The following is a 17,931-nucleotide window of genomic DNA, read 5'->3' as shown; positions in this document are numbered from 1 at the left end:
GAGTCTGGTTTTGGGCAGATGGTGGTCCACGGCACTGCCATTGGGGAGAGCCGCCATGCCTCTCAGTGCGAATAATCGGGGATTGAGTATTCCATGGGGCTTGGCGAACAAAAGGACAGACTTCTTGGTTAATGAATGGAAGAAAAGTACTGGTGGCGGAGGTTGGATGTGTTGGTATTAGTAGTGAGGAAGGCTTGAGAATGTATTAGGAGATAGAGGAGTAGAAGGAGAACTTTTAAGGTTGATAGTAGCGTCTCCCAGACGGCTATCAGTAGTAGAACTTCTATAATAGTATCGAAACAGTACCTAAATCACCTAATTGAGACATCATTGTTTTAACGTAGCCCTAATTAACCTTATAATTAAATATAGTCCCAAGCCCTAGAGATACCACAATAATATTGACTATCAGTATTAATCATCGTCCCAAGAAGTAGGCCTGTCAGTCTATTGAATTTATGACTGTCCATCCGTGACGACAAACGAACTACTAGTACCTACTACAAACGACAAAACAAAGAATGTGAGTTGACTCAGCTGTGTCTGAGGACAATGATATGGATACTAATTGAGATCGCTCGATGCATAGCAAAAGACTCTAGAATACAGAAATAGGTCTATCTTCAACAATAAGACACACAATGAACACTGGCAACTAAGACTATGCTATCCCAGCAATAGCCCCAGCCCCAGACCACATATCAAATACAAACATGAAAAAAGGGGTATCAAAATCATTTCGAGAAACCAAGACCATCTTCAAGACGATCTAAGAGGGAATTACCCGAGGCAGAGGAAGAAGCTGGCGAAGGAGACCGATTCTGATTCCGATTCTCAGGTCGACCCCCATAAGCATAGGCAGTAGATGTATCAGCACCGCCCTCCAAAGTTCCAGTAAAAGCTGGCGTCGTCGTCGTAGCCGTGAGAATAGGAATAGAAGTACCATTCCCATCTTGTGCCTCTGTTGAAACCTGCGCTCCTCGTGCGCGGAAACTATACCGCGGCGCAGAAGGATCAATCGTCGCTGGATCTTGTGCAAGGGGGGGCTTGATCTTGTTCCAGTCGAGCTTTTTTCATCGATTTCCGCTTGCGCTGTCCAATATACTCAGTGGCAGTGCCCGGAGCGGGATTTGCCCCGGTGGTTGTTGTTTCACCAGGAGCCGGAGCCGGAGCCGCCGCTGCTGCGGCTGCGGTTTCTTGACGAGCAGATTCCGCGGCAGCCCTTTTAGCAACCTTCTTCTCCTTCTTGCGAATCTTTTTAGTCTCTTTCCTGAGTCTGATTGCTTCGGGATCCGTTGGTGGTTGAATTTCCTGCACAGTCGCACCATTGGCATTGGCATTGCCCTTATTCTGCTTTTGCTGCCCATTCTTCCACACAGGGGGAGCACCAGGAATGGTACTAATAGTGAATTCACCAAGACTGATACCGCCTTCCTCATCATCATCCGCTTCCCAGAGCTCTTCTTCTGCTTCTTCCGGCGGAATGTCTAAATCCAGAACACTGGATTTTTGCAAATCGGCCATCTCATTCCATCCACGAAGGACTTTACTAACGTCGTCATGGCGCGAGAGCGTATCAAGTCTGGCAAGGACTCTGGCAAAAAGTTTTGACTCGTCGAGTTTTGCGTTATTGGTGAATTCGGGGATTTCTAGGATGTTAAATGGTTCACTGAGTGCTTTCAATTTGCTATCGTCGATTAAGATCGTATTCGATTGATCCCATCGTTGACCAGGGGGAAAGGAAGCTGTCAGTTCCATTTCCTGCTCGCGTTGTTTCTGCTCTTGTTGTTTCTGTTCGCGTGTGGTTGGTTTTGGTTTTGGCTTTACACTGGGCGGATTTTGATTTTGATTTTGGTGGGGTGGTTTGTAGGGTTCGTTTCCTGGGTAAGAGCTTTGTACTTCGATACTGCTCCATACTTTATGGAGTTGTTTGTAGACCTGTAGTTTTGCGTGGTATTGCACAGGTGTGAGGCCGAACCTGTCACGACCCCATAAAGCGACAAGATCGCGCTTCTTTTCTTTTGAAAATATTCTCGCACAGATTGCTTCGACGGTAGCTGGTTGTGAACTGGACCAAATCATCACGGCATATTTCTTTGTTAATACATCTAAGAAGTGCTCAAGACCGGCCCGGGAAGCGAAAGAGGGGGGTAGCTTTTTGTGTTTTCGGTAGACCAGAGTTCCGTTCAGATCGAGGATTATGAGTAATGGTCGTGGCGTGGGACACTTTGTAGGTTTTTGCGACGATTGCTTCATGTACTCCGCAGTCGCGGATGGTATATCGACTGGTGGTGTTGACTCTCGTTGTCGTGGCCTTGATGTAGAGGGACCTGGTTGTTTGCCATGGATAATTGGCCCGGATGGTCTGGCCATTGTGCTCATGGGCTGTGCTCCCTGGAAGGGGGCCGTATTATTAAAAGGCATCATGGGGAATTGGCCCTGCATGTTTCCCATAATGGAAGCGAACAATCTCGGGTCCATCATCGGCATCGGCATCGACGGGGGTATAGCCGTTGAGTCGTAGTTCATAGCCTGTGGGTTCCATGTGGGGGTATCGAATGATCCAAAAGCCATTTGCGATCCACTGTTGGCGTTCCCTGTCGGATATTGATTTGAGTTGACCGCATGGCTTGGCGGGGTCGCCGTGACCGGACTATATCCAGGCGTTGGCATTGGCGTTGATCTCGTATTATTGGCAAAGCCATCCTGAGGGTAATTCGTTTGCGAAGAGCCGGGGTGTGCTTTTCGCCCAGCACGTCTATCACGCGCGTTGTGGTGCGCGTTGTTGCGCGCTGGGTTGGTGTTGGAGTTGGAGCCCATGGCTTCTATTCCATTATGCGACAGTTCCGTGTTGTCGATTCGGGGATGTTTCGGTGCAGAATCTTGAGCGGCGTCCCGCGCACGTCTCTTACTCCCTTTACCGCGACGAGGCAGTTTGGCAGATTTAACAGGAATTGGCACGAAAGAATTGCGTTCGGAGAAAGCGACAGGCACGGTAGAAATGAGCTGTTGGGAGGCAATTAGTTTAATTGACGCTCTGGGAGAATTGAGGGGTTCCGGATTGGATATGGGATGGAATCATATACATACGGGAGGAGAGACTCTGCAAGGTCTAGAGACAATAGTGCGAGTCAATGCTGGCCGTCGGTAGACGCAAAAAAAAACAGACATGAGCCAGAAAAGCAAAGTTTCGCAGATCCAAAGTGACTTGGGGCTTTCCGAAAGGTTTGGGATGATTTTCCTTATCGTCTGTTATCGCACTCGCCGCCCGGCAGTACCTTTTTTCTTAAGGGAAAATATGGGATTGGACGGCTTCCACGACAACTCTACTTGCATTTCACAATTACCAACCATGGGGATCTCGGATATGCTGAACCGCCGAGTGCGGGCTCGGCCAACTGACGACGATGAGAGCGTCTATTCGGGAGAATCCGATATGGGTGACGAGGTCCGCGGCGACAAAGACGGACAATCCGATGAGGATCGACAATCTCACGGTGTATGAAGGCTTCCCCCTTACCAATGGCATGCTTGAATTGAGGCTAACCACTTATTACAATAGTCCCAGGGATCTGATGCCAGCGCAGGCGAAGAAGACGAGGACGAGAACGGCAGCAACCTCGGAGAGGAAGAATTCTCAGATGCCGGCGACGACAACGATGATATCCAGGCATCTCTAAGCAGCGTATCCTTCGGTGCTCTTGCCAAAGCCCAAGCTTCCATGGGATCCAAGAAAGGAAAAGAAAAACGATCTCAGGCGGGCCCCGACGAATCCGCTTCAACCGCCTCCCCACTCGACGACATCCGGGCCAAAATCCGCGAAGCCCGCGAACAGAAGCGCGAAGCTGCGGCCAAGGAAAAGAGCAAGGAAAAGAAGGCCGCTCGTTCTTCGAAGCACGCTCCCATGGTGCAGTCATCGAAGCACGCCGTGACACGGAGGCGCTTGGTAGTTGAGCCACCGGCCGTTGCAAAAGCCCGCGATCCCCGTTTCGACGCAGCAGTCATGGGCTACAGTGGTTCCGGAAAGTACTCCGAGGGTGCGAACAAGAACTACGCTTTCCTGGATGAGTATCGGGTCTCGGAGCTGAAAGAGCTCAAGATGCAACTGTCGAAGACTAAGAACGCCGATGCAAAGGAAGAATTGAAGATGAAGATCCGCTCCGCAGAAGATCAGATGAAGACGCGGAAAAATCAAAAGCGCGAGCGTGAGGTCATGGCCGACCACAAGAAGAAGGAGAAGCAATTAATACGCGAGGGCAAGAAGAGTACCCCGTACTATCTGAAGCAGTCGGAACTGAAGAAGGCGGTGCTCGAGAAGAAGTATGAGGAAATGGGATCGCGGGATCGTGCGAAGGCTTTGGAGCGCCGGCGCAAGAAGATTGCGTCCAAGGAGCGCAAGGATATGCCTTTTGAGCGGCGTGGAATGGAGGATGCGCCTCCGGACCGCGGGGGCAAGCGTCAAAGACTTGATTAGGATACCCAAAATGTATAAACACAATACATATCAGATCGTTTGATTTCTTGAACATTATTAACACTGGTATACATCCATGAATGGTACTACTCGGATTTGCGATTCTTTGGAACTTGTATCGAACACTTGCTCGTCAAGCTTGCTCGTGACTATGCAGTCCAACCCAAAAATACCACCTAGGTACTACCTAGGTAGTAGTAGCACGGGAGCCTCAACATAGGTTAATTTCACATGTTCGGATATACTGTAGGCATCAACTATCCCTGAGGCCGATCAAGGTAAGAAGTGGCCGGGTTGCGACGAAGTGATCGATCCGAGACGTCTCGGCCCCTTCCACAGTGGAGACAGACGATATCTAGATGAGTATGAGATTAACGAATTAAAAGATATAGGGTAACGGGGCTCAATATTTAATCATGCCAGTTTCCCTTGTCAGTGAACGGATAATATCTACATCTTTCTATGATATGATATGTATACCTGCCGGGTAATCAAGATTACCCCCAGGGTGTTAGTGTGATACGGTACGCGGGATCTGTACCATGGGACTGATATCAGTTAGTAAGATGCACTTCCGCCCCGGAGCGTACTTGTATGTACTCCAGGCTGACAGAGACATCCAACTCCGAGACAAACCATTCAAATAGCTTGAAAACCTCGGTCGCAGACGCGCTTTCATTGCGACGCTAGTCTCACTAGAATCGGAGCAACCAGATCTGGTAGTCAGAGCCCTGATCCAGGTTGATCTGTGCGTTTCGACTCATCCTTTCAGCCCCAAACATTAGTGATGCGAAAGCTGTAGCCAATCACTGTAGCTACCGGGGGGGGAGGGGATCGAGAGTGGCCAGGATAAGGAATCAGACAGGGCATAGTTTGCGGTCGGTAGAGGGTTCCGTGCATTAGTCTAGGGCACGACCTTTTTCTCTCTTCTTCTTGTGATCCACACGCAGGGCGAAGGACTGGTTCTTGTTCCTGGGTCCGGGGGGTTGCGGATGGTGGCCAGGAGGAATGTGGATGCAGAAGGAGTTTAGTTAACCAGCGAAGACTGGTTTCCGCCAAAAACAAAGAAACACACCACACACACCACAGTGTGGGAGGGGAGTCCATACACTAAGATTGAAACGGATAGATGCTTCCACCCCCTGGTCGATAATAAGCGCCGTCTGCGCCATGTTTGACATAGAACGTGATATGAGTTGCTGCCCAAATGTGAAAGGCGGGTGAGGGTGCCGGGTTCATGCAGATCGGGAGCACATGTCCTCGCCGATCAGAGACCCCAGAAGCCCCGTGTGCAGATGAGACCAGTCTTAGCCTCAGTCTTGGAGGGGGGAAGGGTATTGGGTATTGGGTATTGGGGGCCAAACTAGAATCAATGGAAAGAGGGTCTGGTCGGAGTGGATGTTATCCTCTTTGTCTGAAGTATGGAGTCCGGCCCATCACTGATCCCAGGAGTGAGGTTCCTGGGATATTTTAGAACTGTACAGGTGCCAAAATGCATAACCGCCGGTATGTCAGGATGTGACGATCCACGACCACGAACACCCACAGCCAGGGCCAGGGCTGGGGCCAGCCTCAAACAGGGGGGACAAAGTAGAAACATGGCGTGTCTCAGGCAGATGATCCTGATACGCCGGGCTCCGGCAGTGGTGCACTAAGTGTTTGAGCGCGGCTCCACTCAAACTCTGGACTCCACGAACGAGCAGTGGCAGCCCATGCGGTGTACTCTGTACCTGGTACTCAATACTTTTGGGGTACTCCGGAGAGGAGTTTGGGTGGTTCTAGGCTACTGGTTTAACTGAGTTAGCCTTTGTTGTGGGTGGTGGGTACTCTGTAGGTGTTGGTAGGGGAGTGGGGGGGAGGAGTGAGTGAGTGGTTCAGGGAAAGTACTGAGTACCTCCACCCCTGCTGAACATCCTCTCTCTCGTCCTCCTCCTCCTCCCTCCTCCTCCTCCCCTCTTCAGCCTTTGTCTTAATTTCCCCCCCCCTTCTGGGCCCAGAACCTATTCCGAAAAAAAGTTCTGCCGGTCCATTTCTCTCGCTTGTCACTCTGGACTGGGAACTTTGTTTCCTCTTACTCTCTCTCTCCCTCTCTCTACTCCCCTCCTCCCCTCCCACCTTCTCCCTCGTCCCTTGGAATATCAAAAGTGCCTAATCCCTTAACGCCGGGATCTGTGCACGTCGCTGTCGCTACTATTGATGCTCCACACTTGAGGTCGGAGGCTATTCCCGCCGATCCCACGACCTGCGAAGGAAGATACGAGAGGTGATAGGTATACTTCGACTTATCCAGATCATCCCGAGTCAGAACTGTCCTATCCAGTTGAGGACCCTCATCGTCGAAGAATCCTTATCACATCACATCACATCACATCATCATGTCGACCGCAGTTGCGCCCGCGACGGCAGCATCTCTGTCCTCACCACATGTCACCCGCGATCCCAGTCCAAAGAATTGCCCGACCTTAGCTCCTCCTCCCCCACCGGGCGCGGCGAATTCCTCCCCATCACGACTGTCTACCACCTCGCAGGATGGTCCGCGAAGAGGCACCCCCGAGAACAAAGACCCGGCCTCCCCGTAAGTTGGATATGAGAAATCAGAACCCGGTTGCACCGATGTGCGTGTGCGCCAAAGAAAGATTCTTTACTCACAGTTGGTTACAGATCAGGTAGCGCAGGTCCAAAGATCACCGTCAAAAAAGAACCGCCCTCGTCGCCGCGCATGCAGAGTAGCCGCCCTCGCCCTCGCAAGCTCGACCTTTCGACCAGTCTCCCTTCCTCGAGTAGCAACTTGTCGGTTCGACCACCTAATGGGCCTATGACTGCCCGTGACGGTGTCACTATGCAGGATGTCGGTCTGGCATGCCTGTCGCCCGGGTTTCAGACCCATGATCCTGCAATGAGAGAGCAGCTCCAACGGAGTCTCTCCGTGCGCGAACAGCAACGGTCAATTATCGAAGCACGACTGCAAAGGTCTGCCAAGGATGAAGGCCCTGATGGCATCAGGCCATCCGCGCACGAGTTTTTGGGTCCCAAGAGCTCTAAGCGACGGCCGCCGGCTGGCCTGTCCATCGTCCCTCCGTCGGCATCGCAATTCGCCAACGAACGGGTGATTCAATCCGCCCCGCTCAACCAGACCTTTACTGGTCGGCACCAACCTCAGCCGTTGACTCGCCATGTTGTGAACCAGAGTCCGACTCTGGGTTCATCCTCGCACATGCACCAACTTCCAGCTACACAGACCAACAACCGCCTCCCTCCTCTCTCCGATGTGTTCGGCTCTGATGCCCTGGGTCGGGACAGAGATGTAAACCGCCCAAGCGTCTACTTAAACGCTTCGAGCACCAACTCTTCCCAATCGAATTTGGCACCGATGCCTTCCCCCGGCCTGCCCCCGAACCACCAGTCACAAACTCCCCACCGATCACGCGAGTATCGCTCGGCCGAAGAAGCCGTGCAAGAAATGTCTGGCGGGCGCGAGGAACTGTTGCCACGGATCGTACACTATGGGGGCCACCAGCCTCCCACCCCGCCATCTCCTCACGCATTCCATGCTGCCCCCCAAAACGGCTCCTTTAATTAGCGAAGGCATGGTTCATCACCCGCCTCAGGTCCCTATGATGCAGTTTGCCGATACAACCGCACGCCGTCGTCCCCGGAGTGAGTACGAGCAAGACAACGGAAGCCCACCGCTTGGACATGGCCCAGAGTCTCAGCACCGGCCCAACCCTGCCGCCAACGCTAGCGCAGCATCCTACGGCCCTTTTGGCGCCGGCAGAGACTCGCCGGAAACTACACGAAGAAAGAAAGAGGAATTCCTCGGCCTTTGCGCACGGGCTTGGGATCTCTTCCATTCGTGAGAGAAGTCATTGCTCTGCTCTAAAAAAAGGACTTGCTTGTCAATGCAAAATCCTCTTGTTATGTGTCGATAATAAATGCTAGGAGGTGATCGATGTATACCCTATCCTCTTCTCCAAGCACGTCTCTTATTCAGTACAGCCGGTTCCCCGCTACGTCCGGGGCGCGGCTTTGATCATGTCCCAGCAAACTTTTGTTCACACCTGCAGGTCGGGACTCTTGGTTCATTCCTGGTTGATTGAACCAAATGATTTCCGTTATTTTTTTCTCTCTATATGACCAGTCATGTTTATATTATCTTCAACCTCAGGTACGACAGTTTTTCTGAGCTCTGCGCTCAATGGGGGAAAATTCTTTGTCCGGGATGTTTTTGCATCTCCTTTTTCGCAATGGGAATTTGGGGGCGTTGCTTGGCTCTTTTTACAATATACCTTTTCTGGATGTTTTTCTTTCTTTTTTTTTGCTGCTTTTTGCTGCTTTACGGGTCTAGCATTGTGAATGGGTATCGATCGATTTTTCTCTTGCACTGATGCTGGATTGGTTTAATATGGGCTTGCTTGCCTCAGGCTTGAGCTTGAGCTTGAGTCTATCCTGCCAGACCAGGTGCCTGCACCAAATGTAATTTTGACCCCCTAATATGCCACGCATTTGAGACGATCCTTCAAAAGTATTACTGTAATTTCTAAATAATGGCCGGTCATACTGTACATCCCCTGGGCACAGCATGTACATACTGGAGTGTCTTAGTAGATGCACAGTGTTGTATACGGTAGGCGGTGAGCCTCTATCGATAACCCACTTTTTTTCTTTCGCCGACGATCCGGAAATCCCAGCAGGGTTCAATCTTAGAAATCGCAGCTACATTTCTTTCTTTCTTTTTGCGCAATTGGACACGAGGTTTCACCGATCCAGATCGAGTGAAGTTGCCCCGGAGCGCAATCGAATCGTCACCCTCGACCAATCCCACACAGAACACACCAGTCCAGTAACAGCGACGTCAACTTGAAGCTTCATAGCCACCAATCCTCTCCCCGCGAACCCAACCAACCAACCCCCCCTCTCTCAAATACCGTGACACCATGCCTGCCTCCATTCACTCTCAAGAGCCTCAAGAGGTGGATCAGTCCATGATCGACGCTGAGCCCGAGGTCGACCCCATCATGCTGGAGGAGAAGCGCGTTGTAGTGGTTCGTTATACACATTTTCCAACAGCGGGATCGAGAAAAACTTCTTCTCCCGGTCTTGCTCTTTGCTTTGCTTTGCGCGGTTAAGGTTTTTTGGTATTGACTTGATCCGTCTGTGATTCTAGCTCCCCGGTTCCTCTGAAACATCCGCCTCGTTCCAGTTCGAAAATGAAGGCCATACTATGGGCAATGCGTTGCGATACGCCATTATGAAGAAGTGAGTTGGGTTTGAGAGGGGAACTAGTTCTTGTCGCATAACATAACTGACTGAATATCTTTGCAATAGCCCCGCTGTTGAGTTCTGCGGATATACAATCCCCCACCCCTCCGACCCAAAGATGCACCTCCGCATCCAGACAACCGGTAAGTTCTAATGAACAAAATAGATGGCGCTCCTTGCCCCGCACGCCACGGTTTATGATATCTATATCTATTTTTTCTCAAAACTGACCCGGAGGTTTACAGATACTACCACCGCCCTGGAAGCTTTGGAGAAGGGCTTCAGCGACCTGATGGATCTTTGTGATGTTGTTACGGAGAAGTTCACTGAAGCTCGGGATCAATTTAATGAGGAGAATAGTAACCGCATGCAATCTTGATTGAGCTTGAGCTTGAGCTTGAGCTTGACTTGAGTGTGTGTTTGTGTTTGTGTACGTCTCAATCTCGATGAGATTGAAGCTGAACTTCATGTTTTTGCATTTGTTTTTTGGGGCGTTTGGGTTTGAGCTTGAATCTTGATTGATAGTAGCTCCCTTTTTTTTCAAAACTGCGTGTATTGGGGCGCAGCTGGCTAGCTAGTACTAGCTGGCTGGGACAGTACAGGGAGGATGTATGTATTTATGTAGTCGAAGAGTATAACGAAGAGTTGCATATTTACCCGATATTTTTTTTTTCTCTTTTTGGCGGTCAAGACTTGGATTGTAGTGGTTCGTTTGTCGATCTATACATATCATGATCTATCTAGTGGCTATCGATTGGTGCTATTTGAGGATACTAGTACTACTCGCGCGGGCTGAATTTATTAGGTAATATTGCTGACCTGTAAGTGCCATTTAATTGGTCGTTTTGAATTACTTCCCTCTCTATAACCGAATAACCTGATCGTTAAAAGACATACGCAAAGTCTCATCAAGGGGTTAGTATTCCTCTATCAATTTCTCATTCAATTCAATGAAAGAAATTCACAGTTGATACCACTACTACCACTACTACTACTACTTCAGAGACAATACACCTACAACAAGAATACGTCCTCGAAACAGAAATCGCCTTGAAAAAAGAATAAAAGATTCGGCGACCTACTCAGACAATATTTACACATCATGTCTTCGCCGATGGGACAGCTCCACCGGCTATCATGCCATATACTGGCGATAGAGGAAAAAGGGAGTAAAGGGAAGAGGGATTGGCGGGGGCGGGGGTATGGAATGGTCTTTTCAATTGCGGCCCTCCAGGAAGCCGGAGACGAAGTTGCGGGGTAGTCGGGCACCGGGGTCCTCCTCTGGACGGAAGTACTTCATAACGTGGGAGAGTTGCTTCCAGTAGTTAAGGGTTTCCTGTTTATATCGGTTAGTATTGGATTCTGTCTAGAGTGGGAGGGGGGTGGGGAATCGCAGTGGTGATAGGAATCCATCTGTGACGGTTGAATGCAATGCGGATTTGAGGTGGGTTGGATTTGAACAAGGCTCCTCCTTCTTTGCATTTATCCACTCTGCGCAAAGTGCTGCATAACGTATGGCATTGCGTTGCATTGACTGTCCAACAAGTGGATTCCTATCGCTTGGGATCATGATGCCGGGACTAACCTGGAACTCGGCGTGGCTCTGGAAGAGCAGCACGTCAACGGCAGGAAGCTGGCTAACGTAGCGGTGCTTCTCGAACTCCTGGCGAACCTTGGTGCGAATGGCGGATACGGGCATGTTCAGAGAGTACATGGTCTGGATCTCGGGGGACTGTAGGCGTGAATCTTGTTAGCTTGACCGTCACGATTGGACCTTCCCATTCGTCCTGATTCATGAAAGCGTAGCAACCGCCTCTCTGATCCATTTGAAATCCTCAAGGGATCAAAATAAAGTGACTTTTTGAAACGTAACAAGGGCAGGGCGGGTATCGGGTCCGGGGATATGAAGGGTAAACTGACCGCGCGCAGCCACTCCCGGTAGGTCTTGAGAACGCGGAACTTGGCATCGGACCAGTTGACGGCTAAATTAGGGTAAATAGATCTGTTAGCTTGGCCGTACACTGCGAGCAAGGCTCAATTGCAGGTGCATTCAGGGCGAGCAGTCGGAACACATCGGGGCGATGAAGGAGGGGGTCGAGGACGAGAACGTACAGGAGCGCGTCCGCTGCGCGAGGTAGGTAGGGTTGATAGTCATGGTGAGAGATTGGTGTCCGCTTGGTCCGAAGATCAGGGAAGAGAGGGGAGAATTGGAGGTTCACGGCGAAGCTCTGATGGTGGAGGTTTCACAGGTGAGGTTTGGGTGGGTGGAACGGGGTGGTCTTGTCACCGCCTGCCTGATTAAAAATTTCTTTCTTGATTTCGGCGCAACGTTGATTTGCCTCGTTCTTTTTCTCTGATAAACATTTCCTTAAGAATTAAACCTCTACGGCCGGATTTGCTTCTTGGTCTTTCTTCTCGGATCACAGACCTCTGGATACCTTTGTCAATAACCCCACGGTCTACCGAAAGCCCTCACGCCGCAAAATTTCCACCGGCGCATTTTTCCGCCTCACGACTACGAATCTCGATCAATCCTCCCACACTACGATATGGCGCCCATGAAAGGGTCGTCGAAAGGGTCGTCTAAAGGCCCCTCTGATGGAGGTAGCAAGGGCTCGAAGACTTCCACAGTCTCCGGCGGCTCGCGTGTGAGCAAGTCCAAGAGCAACTTCAAGCGTCCTCCTCCCAAGGAAATGAAGAATAAGGCGCGCACCGAGCAGGCAAATCTCCAGAAGAAGAAGAAGAGAGTCTACACAGATGCAGAGCTGGATCTGCCCAAATTGAACGCTATCACCCCTGTTGGTGTGGTGAAGCCCAAGGGCAAGAAGAAGGGCAAGGTTTTTGTGGATGATCAGGTACGTTCACAATGGCTCTGGGCGCCCAATTCAAATATCAGTTGCTGTGATACTAATGTTCCTTTCTTCTTCTCCAGGAGGGCATGATGACAATCCTCGCTATGGTAAATGCAGAGAAGGAGGGCCAGATTGAGTCCAAGATGATGAAGGCACGCCAAATGGAGGAAATCCGGGAAGCAAAGAAAAAGGAGGCCGAGGCCCGCTTGACAGAGAAGAAGGACAGGTTGGAGGCTGTCAAGAATTCCATCCGGCAGCAGAAGAAGGATGCCAAGGGCGATGACCGAAAGGCTGCGCCCTCATCGGCCAAGTCCTCCGCCAAGGGAAAGCGGAAGAGTGTTTCATTTGCTTGAACAAGATCACAAAAGCGGCTATTGTCTATACCATCTCATGTATCTAGACCAGGGGTTTGGCGTTCTGACCGGGTTAGGTCTAATTCTCAGATTTTTCCAAACAAAAGAACTTATTGTGAATAGCACTGTCGACCATGTCGGCGGAGCCTGATTCGACGATGGATTACGGGCTTTTATTGACGAATTATTCGAAATAGCATTGCATTTTTTTTAAGAGAGACTGGACTGGATTTCTTCTGAAACACATATAATAAGGAAGACAATTTCATGGCCCATCTATCGCTAATCATACTAGTAGTATATAATACTATGTACACAACTAAACCCTTAACCAAACACCATACCATCACATTGCACCCATCACATTACATCAAGAACAAGCTCATCGCAACAGCCAACCCCGTCAATCCGCCCATGACTCGGAGCTCTGGCTTGAGAGAGGGACCATCGTTACCCCAGAAGTCATCCCACTTGTCCTTCACATTATCGCCGAAGTCATCGGCCTTGTCAAAGATGCTACGGCCATCGTCGTCATCATAGCGGCAGTTGTCATCGTCGTCATCATCACAGCAACCATAACGACTATTCTTCTTCCGGCATTCCTTATCCGAAGGACAGCCGCCGGAGAAATCGTTGGGACAGCAGCTGTAAGATTCCGGGAAGCAAGCATTTCCGCACTTGACCTGGTCGCTTGAACACTCGACGTCGTCGTCGTCGTCTGAATCGGGTCGAGGGGAACGAGCCAGGACATGCGCTGGGCTCACGCGTCCTTGCGAGGGACTCAGCTTGTCCTCGCGACGGAGGAGGTTTAAATTGGAATCGGCAGCGATAGTCGGACTGGCCAGAGCGGACATTGGGGCCAAGAGTAGAGCGCCGAAATAAATAGAAAAGCGCATTGTGTAGTATCGTTCGAAGTTGTGAATTGAGGTATTCAATTGGGTTAAATAAGGTTTTTGTATATCAAGATTGTAAAGTAGAGAGAGAAGTTGTATAGATCAAAAACTCGAGATCGAGAAGTGTGATGATAATTGAAGATGATAATAATGGAAAGCTCGACCCAGGACGTGCTTTATATACAATTAACAATTAACCTCAGGACCCTGCATCGATCTCATCTCTGAATTGTGATATCGGTGGCTGAAGGGGTAGATTGGGACGTCATACCGGAAAGAGACTCACCCTGCGCGACAAGGCTGAGTAGAACAACATTTTGGACCCCATGCCAAGAAAAGGCCTCTCGCCAAGAGTCCAACGCCGCTACAGCTAAATTGGCAACGCTGGTATACGAACTGTTGTATTGGGGGCTTAGAGTGCAGATCAGTTGGTAATGCCGGAAAGGGAATCACCCTGCGCTTTAGGGCTGTGAGCAACCCCTTGGACCCTTTGCCAAGAGCCCAAGCCACTCTCGCCAAGTCCAACACCGCTACTGACAACGCTCGTATACATACGGTGAGAGGCATCAAGATTACTGTCATTAAGAGAGAATGTGCTCCATCATTATTGGTGATATGTTCCGTCAGCCTGCTTGCTTTTTGGCCCCATTTTTAGTCTTCTGCTGATGTGTGGTTTTCTCCCACCTCGGACATAGCCAAGTGATTAATATCTGGATATACGGCAATTTCAAAAACAAACATGCTAGAAAGGAATACTAGCTCCCTCATGATCAATCAGCCCACCAGGTAAGAGCGGAAGCACCCAGTAGAATCAGACAAGATGCTGATTCTTACTACTAGTAACTATGACAGCCATGTCCTAGGTTCTTTCAAAGCCTTCAGCATTTAAAAATCTCGCATTGATCTTGACTTTTTCTTCGCACCTAAAGTCTTCAGTTTGAAGGTGTTGGTCCAGGGTTCTATCCCACAGGCCGCCAGGAGGCTTGAAATCAATAAAAAAAAAACCGGGGTCGGAGATCAGCCAAGCTATAGTAAAACGAGAATATAAAAAGCAAAAAAGAGATGTGACCAGACCCGGGCTCGATCCGAGGACCTCATCGGTGTTAACGATGCGTCATAACCAACTAGACTATCCGGCCAACTTGTTATGAGGGTCTATAATCTTTTGACATCATGAAGCTATGGTGAGATATGATGCCCCAGACTTGGCCTCATCCAGGACATAACAATAAGCTCCACCAGGATAGAGAACTCAGGATAAAACATTTATTCCCTAAAATATATATACATTATCTTTTTAAGAAAAATACTCATGGTTCTATTATTCCTCAGCCTCAATGCCTTGCCTTGGTCAGTTTATAGCCAATATATGTATTTTCGAGCTCAGGAAAACTCCAAAAAATAATCCAATGCCATTCATTCATCTGCCAGCCTATGCGCAAGAGATATGCAAAAAGCAAAAAGTGACCAGACCCGGGCTCGATCCGAGGACCTCATCGGTGTTAACGATGCGTCATAACCAACTAGACTATCCGGCCGCTTGATGATGACAAATCATTTGGTGATGTACATATTTCGCTGCCTAGAGTCCCAGGCATCCATGCATTTTTTAATTCTATGGTTTATTCACACTGCAAACACCTTCTTCCTCTCTTTCCCTAGTTTTGTCTCATTAAATATCAAGTACTACTCCAAGCTGACTTTCATTTTGTACTCGGGAACCTTTCCCCCCAAACCCTGTTTATCCGCTACGTAATGGCCCTCTACCCTGATGAATGTGATTCCTCCTCTAGGCCTTCATGGTATAATATCACTGTTGTCTGTTCAGACTCATCTCGATTCTTATCTTTCCAGTGGATGGCGTCACTCCGCTGCCATGTTGGCCCAAAACTCGATTATATGTCAAGAAATATTATGAGTTATCGGGACTCTGGGTCATGAGGATAACGAGGAATGAATTACAGATATTACTATTATTGCGATTGAAATGACGGAGCGCCGTAACTTGTCATTGATGGCGATGGCTTTTCCCGGAGGAAGGGGCAAGTTGCTAGCCTCAGGTGAGCTGATCGGCTTATCATAAACATGGCAATATAACAGCACTAACCCAATTTTATAAGAAACATCAATCCAAGCAGAAACTTCACTCGCCAGCCTGTGATTTTGGAGGAAACAAACTGCGAGTTATGGGAGGACGGCGAAAAATCCATTCCAAAAGTTCTATACGGGGCATTTCTTGAAAATTGGGCTTTTAGGTTCCAGAGTCAAGAGCATGGTCAGAATTGCGTGCAATGTGCAGCTTCATTGGCTCAACGCATTTTCACCTAGATGAGAGAAATCTGCGATTTTATCAAGCAGATCGGACTTCTGGTCCTTTCCACCTTGTCCTTTTGGTGATATGCCTGACTACTTCACCGAGGATGAGATCTGCTCTTTCTTCCATCGCTTCGGCGACATGATCTACGATCAAAGTTAAGCCCCGGGCAAGGGCTGTCTCTTCGTCTAGCTCGTTTTAGCACCCCGTGCCGGAATAGCCATCAACCAGATGCAGGCTTACTTCATCGGTAACTTTTCCATGCGTCTGATTCAGGACCGCTCCCAGAATAAATTGCATTATACGGGCTCTACATTACGGATTCGCTCACATCGCCGACAGGACGCAGGCAAAGGAGTCAACCCCCCTCAAATATGATGTCAGCCTAATGGTCTTCAGACCAGCTTCAGATCCCGGCGTGGCTGTTTCAAATCGGCTTGGCGATTTCGAAGAATCTTCAAGTTGGTGGTCAGCACGATAATAAAATGGGGGCACTTGAACGCAAATGGTTCAAACATGCCCTTTTCCCCGAGTCGCCAAAACGACTTCATCCTAACCGACAAAGAATTCGTTGTCATCACGGGCACAGGCGGGGAAAAAGGGTGAGCGGCCTATTTTCCAACTTCAGATAACCTTTCTCATCTAGGATAAAAGAGCCAATTTTGGGTAATGGGGTGCGGGCGAGCGAAAGAAGAGTGCGAGAGAGGCCATGAAAAAGACATTTGCGTAGCTGGGGGTCATGACGACCTTCTCCCCATGATTCGGAGATCATTTTTCCTCGAGATCATTCAATATACTCAATCAAAATATATCCTGCCCTTAATGTGATAGGTACTTTGTACTTGATCTGAACATATTGAGAAGGAATAGCATGACCGAGCCACCCTAGAACTAGTCTCCGTAGTTTCTCCACCGAGCGTGAATAAAAGGTAGGTTATCGAGAGAAGTTAACTATTAGAATTGGTTAACTTTGGTCAATTTAGCCTCAACATAGTTATATGTACAGCTTTACCTGAAGCCAGTCCAAACCCATAAAGTTTGGGGATAGTAATGTCTGGGAAATTCGCCTGGAGCCACGCATAAGTCCCAGCTTCACAAAGTATTTTCTCATCAGAATTTCCGGGATTATCAGCATCCCAACTCAATATGGTAAAGGAAACCGCATGAGGACTTGTTTTCGGTAGTATTCCGGCCTGGTGAATATCAAGTCGAATACAAACCTTGAAGCTGCCACACATCCACTGGTCAGGATCGGCGATGCTGCATTCTGCTGATGATTTTGTGCCAAGATGTTTGAGCGGCAATTGATTTACTAGAGTCCCGGTTGTTGTATAGATAAGAAATATATTCTGTCTCCTGACCGCAATATGCCAATTCATGGAGATTATTTCTATCGTTTTCTTTCGCAGCTGAATATGTAATACTCCCATGAAGGAGGCGACGAGACTTTGAGGTGTTTGATGTCACTCCATGGGCTTCAATTATGATGAATGCTGGCTTTCAGATAGGATGATATCCAGAGGAAACGGATTGTTGATGGATGGATTGTAAGGGGTACTATTGCGATTCGGATAGATTGCGATACCGACCCCGGCGGTACATAGGGCGAGAACCGGCCGAGGGCATATACATCACAAAACAATGTCAGATAACAAATATAGTATTTCCGGAAATCGGTGTCACCACCCGCACTCTCTTTTTGTTTCCGAACCCTAAATGCCAAGACACGCTAAACAACTTCTACAGACGCTTTGTTAGCCTCATTTATTTTGGGGATGTATCGTAA

At 49.1% G+C, this 17,931-nt stretch overlaps 9 protein-coding genes across 9 annotated transcripts; 4 read left to right on the top strand and 5 right to left on the bottom strand.

Moving 5' to 3' along the window:
* Positions 1–1,014: 1,014 nt before the first annotated feature.
* N7481_007372 (NIF domain protein) lies at positions 1,015–2,820 on the bottom strand (the record flags this gene model as incomplete). Its single annotated transcript, XM_057266591.1, has 1 exon — positions 1,015–2,820. The coding sequence occupies one exon, from the start codon at positions 2,818–2,820 to the stop codon at positions 1,015–1,017; it is 1,806 nt and encodes a 601-aa protein (XP_057120792.1).
* A 532-nt stretch (positions 2,821–3,352) lies between these two features.
* Positions 3,353–4,474, top strand: rrp36 (putative pre-rRNA processing protein; the record flags this gene model as incomplete). Its single annotated transcript, XM_057266590.1, has 2 exons — positions 3,353–3,499; positions 3,563–4,474. 2 exons carry the CDS (start codon positions 3,353–3,355, stop codon positions 4,472–4,474), a joined length of 1,059 nt encoding a protein of 352 aa, XP_057120791.1.
* A 253-nt stretch (positions 4,475–4,727) lies between these two features.
* N7481_007370 (uncharacterized protein) lies at positions 4,728–5,646 on the bottom strand (the record flags this gene model as incomplete). Its single annotated transcript, XM_057266589.1, has 3 exons — positions 4,728–4,829; positions 5,065–5,160; positions 5,584–5,646. 3 exons carry the CDS (start codon positions 5,644–5,646, stop codon positions 4,728–4,730), a joined length of 261 nt encoding a protein of 86 aa, XP_057120790.1.
* A 1,203-nt stretch (positions 5,647–6,849) lies between these two features.
* On the top strand, positions 6,850–8,331 carry N7481_007369 (uncharacterized protein; the record flags this gene model as incomplete). Its single annotated transcript, XM_057266588.1, has 3 exons — positions 6,850–7,049; positions 7,136–7,957; positions 8,055–8,331. 3 exons carry the CDS (start codon positions 6,850–6,852, stop codon positions 8,329–8,331), a joined length of 1,299 nt encoding a protein of 432 aa, XP_057120789.1.
* Positions 8,332–9,408: 1,077 nt separating this feature from the next.
* On the top strand, positions 9,409–10,112 carry N7481_007368 (DNA-directed RNA polymerase core subunit RPC19; the record flags this gene model as incomplete). Its single annotated transcript, XM_057266587.1, has 4 exons — positions 9,409–9,516; positions 9,639–9,730; positions 9,800–9,876; positions 9,979–10,112. 4 exons carry the CDS (start codon positions 9,409–9,411, stop codon positions 10,110–10,112), a joined length of 411 nt encoding a protein of 136 aa, XP_057120788.1.
* An 837-nt stretch (positions 10,113–10,949) lies between these two features.
* On the bottom strand, positions 10,950–11,888 carry N7481_007367 (NADH dehydrogenase [ubiquinone] 1 alpha subcomplex subunit 6; the record flags this gene model as incomplete). The annotated part of the gene is made up of 4 exons (XM_057266586.1): positions 10,950–11,069; positions 11,319–11,465; positions 11,654–11,715; positions 11,846–11,888. The coding sequence occupies 4 exons, from the start codon at positions 11,886–11,888 to the stop codon at positions 10,950–10,952; spliced, it is 372 nt and encodes a 123-aa protein (XP_057120787.1).
* A 394-nt stretch (positions 11,889–12,282) lies between these two features.
* Positions 12,283–12,938, top strand: loc1 (the record flags this gene model as incomplete). The annotated part of the gene is made up of 2 exons (XM_057266585.1): positions 12,283–12,588; positions 12,666–12,938. 2 exons carry the CDS (start codon positions 12,283–12,285, stop codon positions 12,936–12,938), a joined length of 579 nt encoding a protein of 192 aa, XP_057120786.1.
* A 365-nt stretch (positions 12,939–13,303) lies between these two features.
* N7481_007365 (uncharacterized protein) lies at positions 13,304–13,834 on the bottom strand (the record flags this gene model as incomplete). Its single annotated transcript, XM_057266584.1, has 1 exon — positions 13,304–13,834. One exon carries the CDS (start codon positions 13,832–13,834, stop codon positions 13,304–13,306), a length of 531 nt encoding a protein of 176 aa, XP_057120785.1.
* A 3,095-nt stretch (positions 13,835–16,929) lies between these two features.
* On the bottom strand, positions 16,930–17,575 carry N7481_007364 (uncharacterized protein; the record flags this gene model as incomplete). Its single annotated transcript, XM_057266583.1, has 2 exons — positions 16,930–17,030; positions 17,158–17,575. 2 exons carry the CDS (start codon positions 17,573–17,575, stop codon positions 16,930–16,932), a joined length of 519 nt encoding a protein of 172 aa, XP_057120784.1.
* Positions 17,576–17,931: the final 356 nt, after the last annotated feature.

The sequence above is a fragment of the Penicillium waksmanii genome (assembly GCF_028829765.1).
Source record: "Penicillium waksmanii strain IBT 27052 chromosome Unknown utg000007l:1.0-4314555.0:1.0-4317578.0, whole genome shotgun sequence".
Taxonomy (NCBI): domain Eukaryota; kingdom Fungi; phylum Ascomycota; class Eurotiomycetes; order Eurotiales; family Aspergillaceae; genus Penicillium; species Penicillium waksmanii.
The sequence above is the reverse complement of the archived record's forward strand: the minus strand, read 5'-3'. Positions and strand labels throughout refer to the sequence as shown.